At 40.1% G+C, this 14,540-nt stretch overlaps 1 protein-coding gene across 2 annotated transcripts in view; it reads left to right on the plus strand.

Moving 5' to 3' along the window:
• Positions 1 to 14,540, plus strand: part of PLCB1 (phospholipase C beta 1) — a 367,047-nt gene that overhangs the window by 290,579 nt on the left and 61,928 nt on the right. For both annotated transcript variants that reach the window (XM_065833460.2, XM_065833461.2), the window contains exons 24-29: positions 6,500 to 6,632; positions 7,474 to 7,527; positions 8,390 to 8,609; positions 11,870 to 12,050; positions 14,214 to 14,290; positions 14,382 to 14,471. In XM_065833460.2, the coding sequence (XP_065689532.1) occupies positions 6,500 to 6,632; positions 7,474 to 7,527; positions 8,390 to 8,609; positions 11,870 to 12,050; positions 14,214 to 14,290; positions 14,382 to 14,471 (755 nt within the window). The remainder of the gene's footprint in view (positions 1 to 6,499; positions 6,633 to 7,473; positions 7,528 to 8,389; positions 8,610 to 11,869; positions 12,051 to 14,213; positions 14,291 to 14,381; positions 14,472 to 14,540) is intronic.

The following is a 14,540-nucleotide window of genomic DNA, read 5'->3' on the forward strand; positions in this document are numbered from 1 at the left end:
CCACCTATACCCTTTTGGGTCCTTAAAATACCCTCTCCTGAGGTAGTCTATACCAAGGATGCACGGAGCATCTGGACCAGTCACAATGGGATGCTTTTGCCAGTTTTTTCCAGTTAGGCTCATTTCAGCCTCAACAACAGTCAGTTCCTGGGATCCCCCAGTCACTCCAACAATATTGATGGATTGCGTTCCTTTATAATTAGAAGGAATTATTGTGCACTGAGCACCAGTGTCCACTAAAGCTTTGTACTCCTGGGGTTGTGTTGTACCAGGCCATAGTATTTGTACAGTCCAATAAACTCTGTTATCCCTTTCCTCCACCTGGTTGGAGGCAGGGCACCTCTAATTCCTGTTTTGCACAGTCTCTGGGTGTGAATTAGAGGTTCCTTCAAGAGCATCAGAATCTCTTCTGCTCCTTTTGTAAACTGGAGCAGCCACCTTCCTAGGAGTTTTTCCTTTTATCTCACGTACTCGTTCTTGAAGTTCTGAGGTAGGCCTTCCATGCCACTTATTCATGTTTTCTCCCTGCTCATGTAGGAAGAACCACAGTGAACCTCTTTTTGTGGGCTGCCTCTGCCCTCTCTCTCGAGTTTGGAAACGCCTTCTCCTAACAGCTGAAACATAGGTTTGTGCAGGTCGTGAACGGTACGAGTCTTCTCTGAGCTCTTTGATTTCTTGCAACAGCTTTTCAAACCGGTCATCAGATTTTTCACACAGTTTCTCCACAGCGGAGACACAAGCCCGTAGAGAACCAGCAAGGCTGTCCTCAAAGTACCGGAGCTGCTCAATCACTTCATTAATTTCTTGTATACCTCTAGCCGACCAGACCATCCCTGCCAATGACTTAGCATATGCAGGTGGTGCACTTTGTACAAATCTGCGCCACATAGATTTTGTACAATTGATTCTATCTGGGTCTGTCCCCTCTTGGCTGTTTGGTCCTAGATAGATGATCTCTCGCACAGCTAATTCTCTCAGGAACTGGATACCTCTCTCCATAGTATTCCATTTCCCTAACTTGGATATACAATCTTCCTTGTAGGGAAATCTGACTTTCATAGCTGCCAGGAGTCGGGTCCAGAGAGTAGTGGCATTAGACTCTCTTGAAATTGCCCTATCAATGGTGGAATCTTTTGACAGAGATCCCAGCTGCCTGGCTTCACCACCTTCTAATTCAATTGTTTCTGCCCCATTGTCCCAGCATCGCAGCAGCCAGGTTAAAATATTCTCGCCTTCACGACGACTAAAGTCTTTTCGCAGATCTCTCAGCTCACCTGGAGAAAAGGACCGAGTGGTGGTCACTTCATCTCCACCCTGTCCTGATGATGATGCCTCTTGGGTTGATATTGGCCCTGTGCCATCACCTGCTGCACGGGTAGTCTTTCTAGTGACTTTCTTACAACCAGCAACTGATGCTGATATGGGTTCACCATCATTTGATTCATTTTCAGAGTCTGAATGACTGTCACAGTGATTGCTGTGGTTACAGCAGCAACAGTGCCCAGTGTGTGAAGGCGGGGGGGCTGCCTTGTTAGCCTTTGAGGCTGGAGAAGTAACGTTATCTGCAGCGACCTTGGCAGAGGAGCTCTGCGGAGGAGCTGTAGCTTCAGCCTGTGAAGCCGCGGTTGGGGGGGCAGTGGCTGCAGCAGCAGCTTTGGCTGTTTTGCCTTTTCTCGAGCGGCTAGGAGTGGTTTTTGCTAAAGCTTCCGAAGACGCACCGCAAATCTCAGGACTAAGAAGAGACGCAAACCTCCTATTGAACCTCATTTCTCTTAACAGCAACACAAACTGACACACATTCAGCAAACCAAATAACACCATCACAGTTCTATCAAAGCTCCAAGGGTATTCAAAGTTCTCTAACACATTTGCAAACTGTCCCAGCGAAATCACAAAAGTATTGTTAGTCAGCCTTTCTAAAGATTCGCTTGACCAATTATCAAATATAGAGCCATTCTGCTCTTTAATCTCTCCTGGAGGTTTTTCAAGGTAAAGCAAAATCGAGTAGAAATTCATTAGCGGCTGCAGTATAATGAAATAAACCAATGCCAAACCACACAGAATCATCATGACCGCTGTCCAGTTTCTTGTTGTTATATAATGAATACTTCGATTCAGAAAGAAACACCAACACAGATATGGGATCAGCGAGCACAATGTAGAAAATAACTGATACAACTTTTGCCATAACATCTTTAAATCAATGTAATTCACTTTGCCTTAATACCACTAAATAATATCCGAAGCAAACAGGCGCGCGAGTATCACAACTCTATGAGTTGGCACTGTGCCAAGAAAATTGAAAGGTACGTCAGAGCAGCAGAAAAGCCGAAAATCTCCAAATTTACCCCTTTCTTTTGCCCCACGTTGGGCGCCAATTATCTGTCGAGGGTTAGGATTGCGGGGTGACAATCAAACCCTGGCAGATGTATTGTTAACCTCCTCTCCCCCCCACTTCCCCCTTTTGCCCCTCCCTCTCCCCCCTTCCCACTCAGGACAGGCGATCGGGAGGGAAAGAAGGACAGAGAGAAGAGAGTTGGAAAAGTTAAAGATGTTTTACTAATGCTACTAATAAGAATAGAGAAAATAATACAAAATATACAAAACCAATCTTGTAAGTCTCAGCAACTGCAGAGCCAGCACCCAAAGTCCTGGATTAGACTCTGTAGCCAACCGGAGCTGGATTCAGTCTCTCACTAGGCCTCAGTTCGCAGGGACGACCAGCAAGGTCCTCTCCTAATGTCAGCCATGAGGAAAAAGGGAAAAGGCAAAGGGACGAGATCCTCGTGATCTCCCACTTTTATATGAAGTATTCACGTGAATGGAATGTTATACACCGTTGGTCAGTCTCTCGATCACCAGTTTCTCGTTGCCCCTCTCGCGAGATGTCCATCCGTGCTTATCAATAAGTTTGCATTCCATTGCTAGGTTTAACCAAAACATGTGTCGGGTTCTCCAGGAAAATGCAGCTAATATGAAGGCTTTAGCTGACAGGCAAATTCACTAAAAGAGAAACTTGTTTTTAACAAAACCAGGACAATAGCAGAGTCTTTTTTTAACAGAATCCTTTAAATACCTTAGAGGTCATTTTTTACTTTTGAAAAAGTACAGATTTTCCTTGTCTACACAGCCTTATTTGTTAGTTAGAGGAATTCTGTCAGAGTGTCTTCTAAAGTAAATGGGAAGAAGGAAAGATGAATTGTAGTGCTACCCACATGTCAAGGAGCTTGAAAGCTCATAGGATAAAGGAGCTTGTTTTTGGAGTAGCAAAGAGATATTTTTTGAAAGAAAACTGTAATGATTGTAGTGGTGTGTTTGCTCAACATGTATAACCAGTCAGCTGCAGTAGCAAGGGACAGGTGTAAAACTGCCGCTTTAAGTGACAATCTAAATACACCATTGTTAACTTCTGTTTATAAAGGCCCATTCTGGGTAAGATATTTGGCAACTGGGCTGTACTTGAGAATCTTGAATTGCCTGATCATGTTACACGATGATAACATTTTCTTGATCAGTCAGCCGAGCTGTTTTGTTCACTTACATTGGCCCACGAGAATCACGTCAGTTAATAATTGCAGGTACGTTCACTGGCAACGTAGCTAAATAAACCCAAGTATGTTTGCCAGAACTGTACACGTAAGTGCACCTGGATTAAATTTTCCTATGTACAGTTTCAAATTTACACACTCCAGCTGTTTGTGTGTAAAGCTGTGCTGTCTCCTAGCACACATTTCACCTCCCCACACCTCTCTCCCTCCCCTCACACACGTTTATCTATCTGAGATGGGTTCTTGCAGCTGTCACAGGAAAACTGGGAGGTTTTTTCTTTGCTGTGTAGAAATTTAAACTGCAGCTCTGTAAGAAGTTCCCGAGGCTTCTTGTGAAACAGTAGTCAGATAAGCTACCTAATAGTGAATTATTTTGAACAAAACACTTAGCCTTTCCTTAGGCTTCAAATTACCCTGCCTGTTAATTATCAGTGTGATAACATAAACAGAGAATGCTGAAGAACGGAAAAAAATTACAGCATCTTTTCTGTATTTATTTGCAATGTTTCCACCATGAGCATAACATGAATTCCTACCTCTAGCTTTCTGGTCAGTTCTTGCTTTCCAGCCTGGCCTTTAACTGTACTTACCTGGATTCACAGTAAATCTGTATGAGCGCACAGGCAGGGAATGCTGCCTTCTCTTCCCCTGCCTGGTGTCCTTCACAGGCAGGAGGAATAAGCCATAGAAATTTGCAGAGAGTTTCTTGGGACGAATTAATCTCAGCCTAAAGTAGATTGACATCACTAGTTTGTACGTTTTCACCCCCATAGTCCCAGGAACAGCAGCGTGTAGGAAATGCCAGCTGGAGTGAAGTGCATTTTGGCTGTGCCAAATTCAGGCATAGTTTTGCAAATCGTAATGGTCACACCAAGTTATAGTAACAGAAATTAAGTTGATCTGATACTTCCTATAGGGAGACCATGCTCATATTTGCTTATACTTTGCCCAGGAGGATAGAGGCAAACACTTAAGAACTGCCCGCATAGTCTGACAGTGCAGCACAGCACAGCAGAGATCTCCCAGCCCCAATACATTGCAGCTCCTTTTCTCTGGAGAAATAAAAATAAGACCTTGTAGATATGTACCCATATGGGAATGCATCTTTCTACTTATTTGCTAAATACACTGTCTTTGAAAAGACGTGGCAACATGTGGAATATAAAACTTTCTGTGAATATTAAAACTATAAATTATAAAGCTGGATTACATCATGTTTTAAAAAGAGCCTAAAATACTCTCCACTAAGGAAAAATCATGTTTACTTTAGCATTCTGTGTGATGAATTATGAGAAGAGCAAGTGCTTTTTAATGAGGTTTGATTGCTTGATGTAGTGAAAATTACTCTTTATTCACTTCCTGATCCTGTCTCACATTTCTGCTTTAGTTTCTGAAAACACATGTTTTATGTACAAAACTGACAGGCTGTATTAATAGTTTCACAACAAGCTGTGATGCAGCATTTTGCAGCACATACAAACCCAGTCCCCAAAAAATAAGTTAATACCCATTTTCGCATGCAGTGACTTTTGGGGCACAAACTTTACAGAAGTTAGGAATTCAAGCTTTATTTGTATTAAATGCTGATGACCCATATAGCACACATGGCTTTTATTAAACTAATGAATTGCATCCTGTAAGGAGTATATTTTAAGGAGAATTGAGGGGATAACCATGTCTCTGTGTGTTTGTCACAGCTGCAAGTCTTGCCAGTCACATTGTTCTACTGTCATAAAAGTTGGCTAGGTCGTGTTTTTCCTTCTTTTATTGCAGTCATTCCTGCTTGATATAAATTGAAGTTGTTGGCATTGGTTTGCAATTGCACCCTGTTTCTCACTGCAGTATCTCTCTCCTATAATTTTGGTAGAAATAGGCTGTTGAGACAGAAATCCTTTTGCAATATATAGCATGTTATCAGGGCCAAGATGAAGGAAACCAGCGGCAGGAGCAGCACAAACACAGATCAGAATGTATTTTGCCTCTGTTGATATAGTGCAGGCTGATATTTTGCAAGTGTGGAGTAATCAAGGGGAAAAAACAACTCCAAGTGTGGTATCCTGCATCTGTATGTAATGTGATTACCATCAAAGAGTGAAATGAAAGCAGCTGAAGGAACAAATCCAAAACTACCCTTGGACACCATGGCAACTGGCCACTCACTGGGACAGCGGGGAGGGGGGCTTGGCCATTTGGAAATAAAACTCGCATTGAATGACCTTCTGTTTGCTGAGTGCTTGCTTAAAACCTGATGGTCACAAGGGAAATGATGGTATTCAGTGCATAGTACAAGGTACGCTGTAAGCCTGAGCCTGCAGGAAACTGGAGAGAAAGAAAAGATCGCAGAAAATGCTTAAATATTTGGATACCACAGATGTATTTATGCAGCAGGATGGAGGTGCTGTTTACATACTGTCCTTGGAGTGTACTTAAAAGAAGGTAAGATCTTGGGAATCAGAAGTATTCCTCTGTTCTGTAAGAACGGTGAATAATGGTAGTGCTGTGTGTATCTATGAAATTTAAAAGTAATTTTGTACGCACATTTCATTCACAGCAGGGATTTGAGTAGCATTTCCATGCCAGATTCTACATTATTTCTAGAAAGGTTTTGTGGCAGAGAACAATGCTTTTCAATAAAATAGAGATTACACATCTGGTGCAGCTAATACATACTGTACTGAAAACTGTCCCTGATGAATTATATCCACTTAAAATAAAAATACTTTTTCAGAATAATACATGCTCTATTTCTTCTTGAAATTTACTCTGCAAAAAAATAACCACCTGCCTTACTGTGGCTCTTAGGGATGCCTTTTTTGTTGTTTTCTGTTAGAATGACTTACATATAACATTTACAGAATGTTACGTTTTAAGAAGGAGGCTAAACTAGACCTGCAAATGAATTTTAAGTCTTTCAGTTGGGAAGAGTAATGTAAATCGTGACGTATTTTCAGATTGACCACGGAGATTCACCGTCTGAAGCGAACAATGAACCTAGGCCAACACCAGCAGAAAATGGAGTAAATTACACTGCCTCCCCTACACCGAAACCAGCAACTCAGGTTGTCCATAGCCAACCAGCACCAGGTAAAAAATAATTAAACAAACAAAAAACCCCTCCCACCTAGATAATATTTTTTTTCATCTGCTTTGCATCAGGGTGGTTTTTTTGTTATAGAACAGGTAGAAATTGTCCCACCACTTTAGTATGCTGTTAGGGCCAGTCTTCTTCAAATATACAAATATCCTCTGTTTAAGCGTTGCTCTTGTGGTGGAACTGAAGTTCATTACAAGTAAGATAATTAGCTGGGGGTTTTTTTGATGTTGTTGCAAGCGCAGGAATCTCTTTAAATTGTTTTTACAAAGATGCCTAATTTATCCATGTGGTTACATCTTATTCCACACACAAAATACAGTCTTAGATACTTTGTATTGACATATCACAGAATCACAGAACGTTAGGGATTCTCCTATAACAAATGCTTCTTAAACCACAGTGTTTATAATGTTACGACTGTAGTCTTCACAGGCTTGATCTTCATAGGCTTGATCTAACTGACTTCCAAGGAGCTGGATTCATCTTGTATACAGAAATTTTGCACTGATATCATAGTATAGGGCAGTTGTACAAACTGTCAGCCTAATACCACTTTAAAGACTTGCGTGAGTGATATCAGTGAGTTCAGTATCATCATAAGTAAAACAAGAAAGCTCAGGCGGTTTTTTGGAAAGTTACCTTTTCACGTTGGTTCACAGGACCGGTGTTTTCCATGTTCTGCTCAAGCGATGTGTTTTTCTCAAATGATTAATAAATGCCCGTGTGAGCATACGTCCCGTGTCACCTGCCATATTTTAATATGCAGTGAAGCGGAACAATAATGCCTGTTGCTTTAAAAGAATTAGAATCAGTCATCTCTTTTACCTCTAGGTTCGGTGAAAGCACCTGCAAAGACAGAAGATCTAATTCAGAGTGTCCTCACAGGTAATAAATATACAGTTTATGCTGCATGAATGACACAGTTTCTTGCCAAGAGAAACATATTTTTTATGAAATAGGCCATCTGGCTTAGACATTTCTTGGAGTGATTAGGACTGCAGTAACTCATAGAAAATGTACATACCATGTTTTCTTCCTCAGCTTTGAAGTTATTAAATGTTTGAGCACATGTTTAATGAGATCGGGATTGGGTGCCAACTGGGAAATTTTTTTAAATATCCCATTTTTATAGTTTCACAAACTCCACATTACCATCTGATGGAGACAAAAGGCCAGCATTGTTGTGAGAACAGAAGCTAAATTTGCTCTCAATACTGTGAATAGTAGTGAAACCATTTTAGCTCCATTAGCCTTGCAGTACTCCCATTGCTCCTACAAAACTGAAATTACCATTCCGTGAAGCAAACTGGTTCATCAGATAGTGCCCTACTGTCAGGAGTCATGTCCTCCAGCTTGGAGTTAGATTGCAAATCTCGTAACTTGGTTTATTTTATAGTCATTCTCCTATGTTAGGACCCCCTCCATGTCTGTAGACTTCCATTTAGGTGTGCAAAACAGATAAGACACACAAAATTCCGCGTGTTGATTGCCTCTTATTCATATTTTGCTACACATCTTGGTGTTTAAAATTTTCATCTCACTTCTAACTCTTACATCAAATTGGCCACAGCATTTTCAGCCTGATGAGCTTATTTCCAAATAAGTCAACTCAGTTTAAGGTAGCACATTTCACTTACAAGCAGTAAACAAGCATCCCTGGTTTCATTCCTGCTGATGGCAATTTCTGGGTTCTCTGAAATGATATGTTATTAGAAAATGGACGTGGCTTTTGTTATTACCATTGTAGAAGTGGAAGCACAGACGATTGAGGAGCTAAAGCAACAGAAGTCTTTTGTTAAGCTTCAGAAGAAGCACTACAAGGAAATGAAGGACCTGGTGAAGAGGCACCACAAGAAAACCACTGACCTTATCAAAGAGCACACTGCAAAGTATAACGAAATCCAAAACGACTACCTGCGACGAAGAGCAGTCTTAGAAAAAACAGCAAAAAGAGACAGTAAGAAAAGGTACGTTGAACATAGCTTTCCTGTTCTTGGTGTTGGAGATCTTTACTCAAGTCATCTTTTAGAGTTGACAGTTAATACGGAGGTGATATTAGAGGAGGAGTGTCAGTTCCATGGAAACTTCTGCTCAACACTTAATACTGCAACTTAGGTGTGCTGGTGGTGAAAGAGACCCAGGCAGCAAAACAGGAACAAAACTTAGTCTTCTTTTGTGCTATTTATGTGTAAAACAGATAAGCTAAATTTTCAAATAGAGAGCATTGTCTTCCAGTGAGACCCCTGGAAAAAAACTTGTGTTAGAGTAGAAAGTATCAGATGTATAATTAGGTAAAAGAAACACCTGGAAGTTATTAATGTCTAACTACTGTTTAAATGATGATTGATCCAGGCCACGTGGGGATCTCTTAATGACTGCTTGGATTTGCCTCTGCATGCAAACCCCTTCTGTGCTACGTCTCTTTCTAAGTCTTGTATGCCCTATCTCTTTGTGCATGCTGATACAATTTTTATATTATTTAGTTAGGTACTAAGAAAAGAGGAGAGTTATATTTATAATTATTAGTTTGAAATGCAAAGACTGTTATGACTCATTAATCTTTCCATAATTATTGTCTCATTCATATCGTAAGAACTATATGTTAATAAAGATAAATTCTTAACTCCTAGCAAAACATGTACACACTTAGGTACAATCGGTGTCTGATACTGTTAAAATTTAATTATAATCAGGTAGAGGTACCCTCCGAAATTTTTATTTCTCCCACTAGTGCAGGATTTTCATTTTAACATAATTTATTTTTTACAGTAATTAGATAAGCTCGAAAGTCCTTTAAACTTTACATAAAATCCATATGGCTGCAGGTCTTGATGTGAAGACATTGAATGAACATACAAAAATAATTATGTGATACTTTTTGTAGGAGATGATCAGAGAAAAAGGCTGGAGGCACGTTGTGGCTGCTAACCTTGTTGATAGAATCTTATTGTAAGTGACTGGGATTCGGGCCATAACTTGTCCCTAGGAAGGAGCTTATTCATTCATGCTGCCTGATGACAGAATGTCATTGGGCTTAATAAGAGCTTAACACTCATAATATATCTATGTTCAGCTGGCCTTAACTGTCACCAGCTTTTAGGCTTCCAGGTTCCACACTTGAGTTTAACAAACTCTCTTAATGAGAGCGTGTCCACTGCACACAGTGTTATTTTATCCACTGTGTTTTTCAACATCAATGTGTGACACATATTGCCAGACAAAAGTGTCGTGGTTGTTTTTTTTTTTAGCATATTCTATTCAAATTCAAGCAGAACAACAAACTGAATAAATAAAATGACTAATTTATCTTTGAGTAAAAATGATTTCTTTTGTTATTATCTGACTATAAATCATTCATGATATCAGGCAATAAAACCCTGCAGTCTGTTATGTGGAGCTGTGGCAGTGATTGCAGAGATGGGAAGTTTTATGTGCAGACGCAGAGAAATCTGAAGGTTAAAAAATCTGAGGTTGAATTTTAAAAAGGCAAGAATATATTTTTAGGGATTTTCATACTTGCAAGTACATATTATCTCAAGCAGCAGAGTTCTAACAAAATAGTATGTCCCAAGGACAAAGACAATTTTAATTATTTTATATTATGACTGAAACTATTTGCCTGTAGCTGCAGAGTATAAACCACTACTTCATCAGGAGTCCCTGTATCAGATTGCCACACAAGTGTGTCGTCTCTGGTCAGGAACAATCTGTGTTTCATGGCCTTGTCTAAAATTGGGCCAAGATTTAGTAAAGCTATTGCCTATAGGAAGTCTGAAGTATTTATTCACACACATATACAAGTGTTTTGCTGGTTCTGAAGTTTCTTTAATTATCATGTCCCTTAAAATACGGTATTTTAGCCAGCATTTAGGCCTTATTTCTTTTTCCAAAAAATACAGGAGAAATATCAGCTTTAAAACGTATAGTTTAATGGCGCAAATGCTGACTTTTATATTCGTTAATGCTTTGATCTGGCTCTGTATTTAAATTATCCTCACCTATCACACTGACACCACTTAGCCTATTAGCAGAATATTCAAATACAAGAAAAATACAAGGAATAAAAAGCAGCTACCTTGGGTTTGTATCCTCAGACGGACGAAAGCAGCTTCACATTATTTCAGTGGCAGTAACTAATTGACAGCAGGCACCACCTTGAACCTGGGAGAGGGAAGAGAAGCCGCCAGTGTAGCAAGTTCTCTGCACTGTCATCTCTGCACATTTCTGAGTAGCAAACTTGTTTTCCTCACAGTGTCCACCCTTTCTGTTCAAGGTGTTGCTGCTTTGTCCATCTCATGCGCTGCTCCTGAGGTTTCCCAGGCAACTCATTTAACGCCCAAGTACAGCAGTAAATGCAGCAGCAGAGCAGGGACACAGTATATATATATTTTTAAATGTTTTTCTTTTAGGTTTAGTTTATTGCTGGCCTGAGAATGATGCTGCTTTTGCCACTTATTTTTTCCTTGAGCACTTTAGTGTTGTCATGTCATGTCTCCTTTCACAATTACATCTATCTTTCCTTCTGTCTAAAGAAAGCAAAAATGTCCAAAGTGTTTCCTCAGTGTTGCTTTTAAGCTTCTTCATTATATTTTTCCTTTGCTCCTATGTGCTGTCTGAGATTTAGCCCCCACTGGGGTATTAACTTTCCTCCTGAAGTCAGCAGTCCACAGAGCACTTTCCTCTGGCTGTGCTATGCATGGCATTTCCTGAAGGGGGGAGATAGTGCCAAATAAAGGGATGTTCCTACCATTTTAAGCATTTTATAAATGCAGATGTAAAGTTATGTTCTTAAATTTTATGCAAGGATGACTCAGGTTTCAAAATACTCAGCACTCACCATTTCTGCTGAGGACTGTGCAGCTTTGAAGTTCAAGTCTGGAAGTAAAGAACAAGTTCCATGGGCATCTGTTTATGGGAAATGTTGGCAGCTCCATTTCTAGCTCATTTATACTAAGTCCGGTTCACACCACTGTGATGGGTTAGTAAAATGAGGTTTAGAAGCGATAACCATGCCATTAATAAACTGATAGCACTATTTTTTCCTAAAAGATGAAATTATTATTTGACTTACTAGAACTAAATCGTCTTCCGGCCCTATATGTGGTGCTGAGAAGCTTGTTAATGGGCTACATATAACCAGTTGCCTTAAAAACAAGGTATAAATATGGGGCACAGTGTACATGCCTAGTGACTTAGACCTTGGTGGTGGGTGTGTGTGTCTTTGCAGATCGGAAACGGGCAGCCCAGACCACGGTTCTTCGACTATCGAACAGGAATTAGCTGCGCTCGACTCTGAAATGACCCAGAAGCTCGTTGAGCTGAAGGAGAAGCAACAACAGCAGCTGCTAAATCTCCGACAGGAGCAATATTACAGTGAAAAGTACCAGAAACGAGAGCACATCAAGCTGGTACGTTTGTTATGGTGTCTGCTTTTCTTTAGCAAGCTCAGGGTGAGTAATGAAAGCAGCATGACATTATATTAAGTGGGGCTTCCTCTTACGTGGGGACCGTTTTGGAGTTTGATTTCCCTTGTAGTCTGCTGCAACTTCGAGGGGTTGTTGTGTCACTTTGTCACTAACACTTGTAACAATCAGAAGGCTTTGGATGAAAGGAGGAAAGGTAACAAGGTTATTAGTATCCTTAACGCAGAAAGTCCTTACCTCTAGTTAAGTAAGTCTCAGTTAACTAAAGCTTTTGGATGATGTTCCCATTTTGTTCTGCCGCTTTTTTAAACCTACAACACTTAAGGAGGCAGGATTAACTGGAAAATAAATTGAAACACTGTGAAAATAAAGGAATGAAAATAGATTCAAACGTTCCCCAGGGCACAGAGTTGTGCCAAACACTGTCCCTGTTGCAGACAAACGCTTTAAGGGGATACAGGACATAATCTGTATATGGTGAAGAAATATTTTGTGTCCATCACTCCAAACCAGCTTGTGTTTTTACAGCTGGAGTTTGACTCACAGCTACAGCAGGATCATGGGCCCTCTGAGCTGAAATAGAGGAGCTTGGGCAGATGGCAGCTGATGCTGATGGATGTTCTCAGGCAGAAAATAACATTTTTAAAGGGTGTTACGGGAGTGCAAACTGTTTCTCAACTCCAAACAATCCTCTCTCTCAATTTTTTTTCTGTTATATGATGTTTTGCCTCATCACTGTTGGATGAAGTGATTTGTCTACTCTGCCCCGCTGTCCAAAAAGAGCAGGTTGGAGGAGTGATACGTGTGGATTTTCACAGATTCATTCCCGTGGATTGCAGCACGGTGCTGCAGTTCCGAAAAACCCCCTGTTATCACCAGCTGTGCGTGAATCACTTCAGCTTCACCCAACAGGAGCTGCTCCAGTGTGGGTGCGTGGATGCAGTTCCCTGTGCTGCAGGGAGAGAGCCTGCATTCAAGGAACAGTTGTTGGCTACGTCGCAGGGATTTTAATTTTTATGAAAACAAAGCATTTTGGACCCGCATAATTGAGCTTTTATTGTAAGCTAACTCGTTTTTCATTTCAAAATGGGAAATGGCATTTCTCAAAGCAAAGTTACATTTTCAGCGTTGTCCAGTTAGGTAGTGTCAGGATAAATTCATATTTTAGCACAGAACGTTCAGTTTGCCCTCTGAACTATGGAGGAGTTAATATTCTGATTAAAATGTGCTTTACAGCCAAGAGATTGTGATGTCTTTCTTTTAGATGAGAGCTCGTTGTTGGTATCTTTCTTCTTTTATCTAAGGAATGACAAGCTGGATCAGACCAGCTAGGCATTATTATACATACTCTGCTTCATCATCCTCAGAGGATTATTTTACACAATCAAACATAAACTAGAGGGGGGTGATCAAACTAAATTGGTCCCGTTTTCCACTTTAACTCACCATTCATTGAACTTGCACACAAACCCTGTCCTTGTGTCCTCTCCCTTCAGCATCACCACCACAAGCGTATTTTCTATGAGCAGTTTCAAGTTGAATGAGGTTGGACCTGTTGCTGCACAGCAGATTGCAAACCCGTGACTCAGATTTTTTTGAGTCCATCATTCTGTGATCAAAACGTAGGCTATGCTTATCTGTAATTCGCTTTCATGCATTAATTTTCAATATCCACTTGATCACCCTGAAATCCAAGCTGTTCTGTGTAATAATGCTCAATATGAGAGGAATGTTTTCAGCAGTCACAGAAAACCGGGAATATTCAGTGACATAGGAATTCCGTTTGCCATTTATATTGTGTAAATTCAGTTTGTGACCATTGGATTGATCATGGGCATTTTAATTCCTTGCAAAGGTAAAATCTGCAAAAGATATTTTGGTGTTACATTTAGTATTTTGAAACTATATCACTTTGATGTACGGAGTAGTAGTTTCTGTGTAAGTTGGATGTACACAAGTCTCATTGGACTCTGCAAGTTACAAATGCATTTACACCCATAAGAACGTTTACTGGTTTTTGATTGTTGCTAATTAATCAGGGAATTGTGTAACACTTTCATGTCTGCTACAGACTTTTGAGGAAACTTAGATGCATGTATGATGTTTAGCTGAAAATACATATTTTTGTTTCTTGGGATTTTTTTGTAGCTTATTCAGAAGTTGACAGATGTAGCAGAGGAGTGTCAGAACAGCCAGCTAAAGAAACTGAAAGAAACATGTGAAAAGTAAGGTTTTATTCCCCTTATAATTGATTACTAATTTGTGTGGGTTTTGTTTAGATACATTTTGAACTTGCCTTTATTTTTTATACTTTAGAGAAAAGAAAGAATTGAAGAAAAAAATGGACAAGAAGAGACAGGAAAAGATCACAGAAGCAAAGTCCAAGGATAAAAATCAAATGGAAGAGTAAGTATATCCTTAGATCCATATCCTTATATGTTGCAAGGAGACACAAGATTTTTCACAAATGGAAAA

The sequence above is a fragment of the Patagioenas fasciata genome, chromosome 3 (genome assembly GCF_037038585.1).
Source record: "Patagioenas fasciata isolate bPatFas1 chromosome 3, bPatFas1.hap1, whole genome shotgun sequence".
Taxonomy (NCBI): domain Eukaryota; kingdom Metazoa; phylum Chordata; class Aves; order Columbiformes; family Columbidae; genus Patagioenas; species Patagioenas fasciata.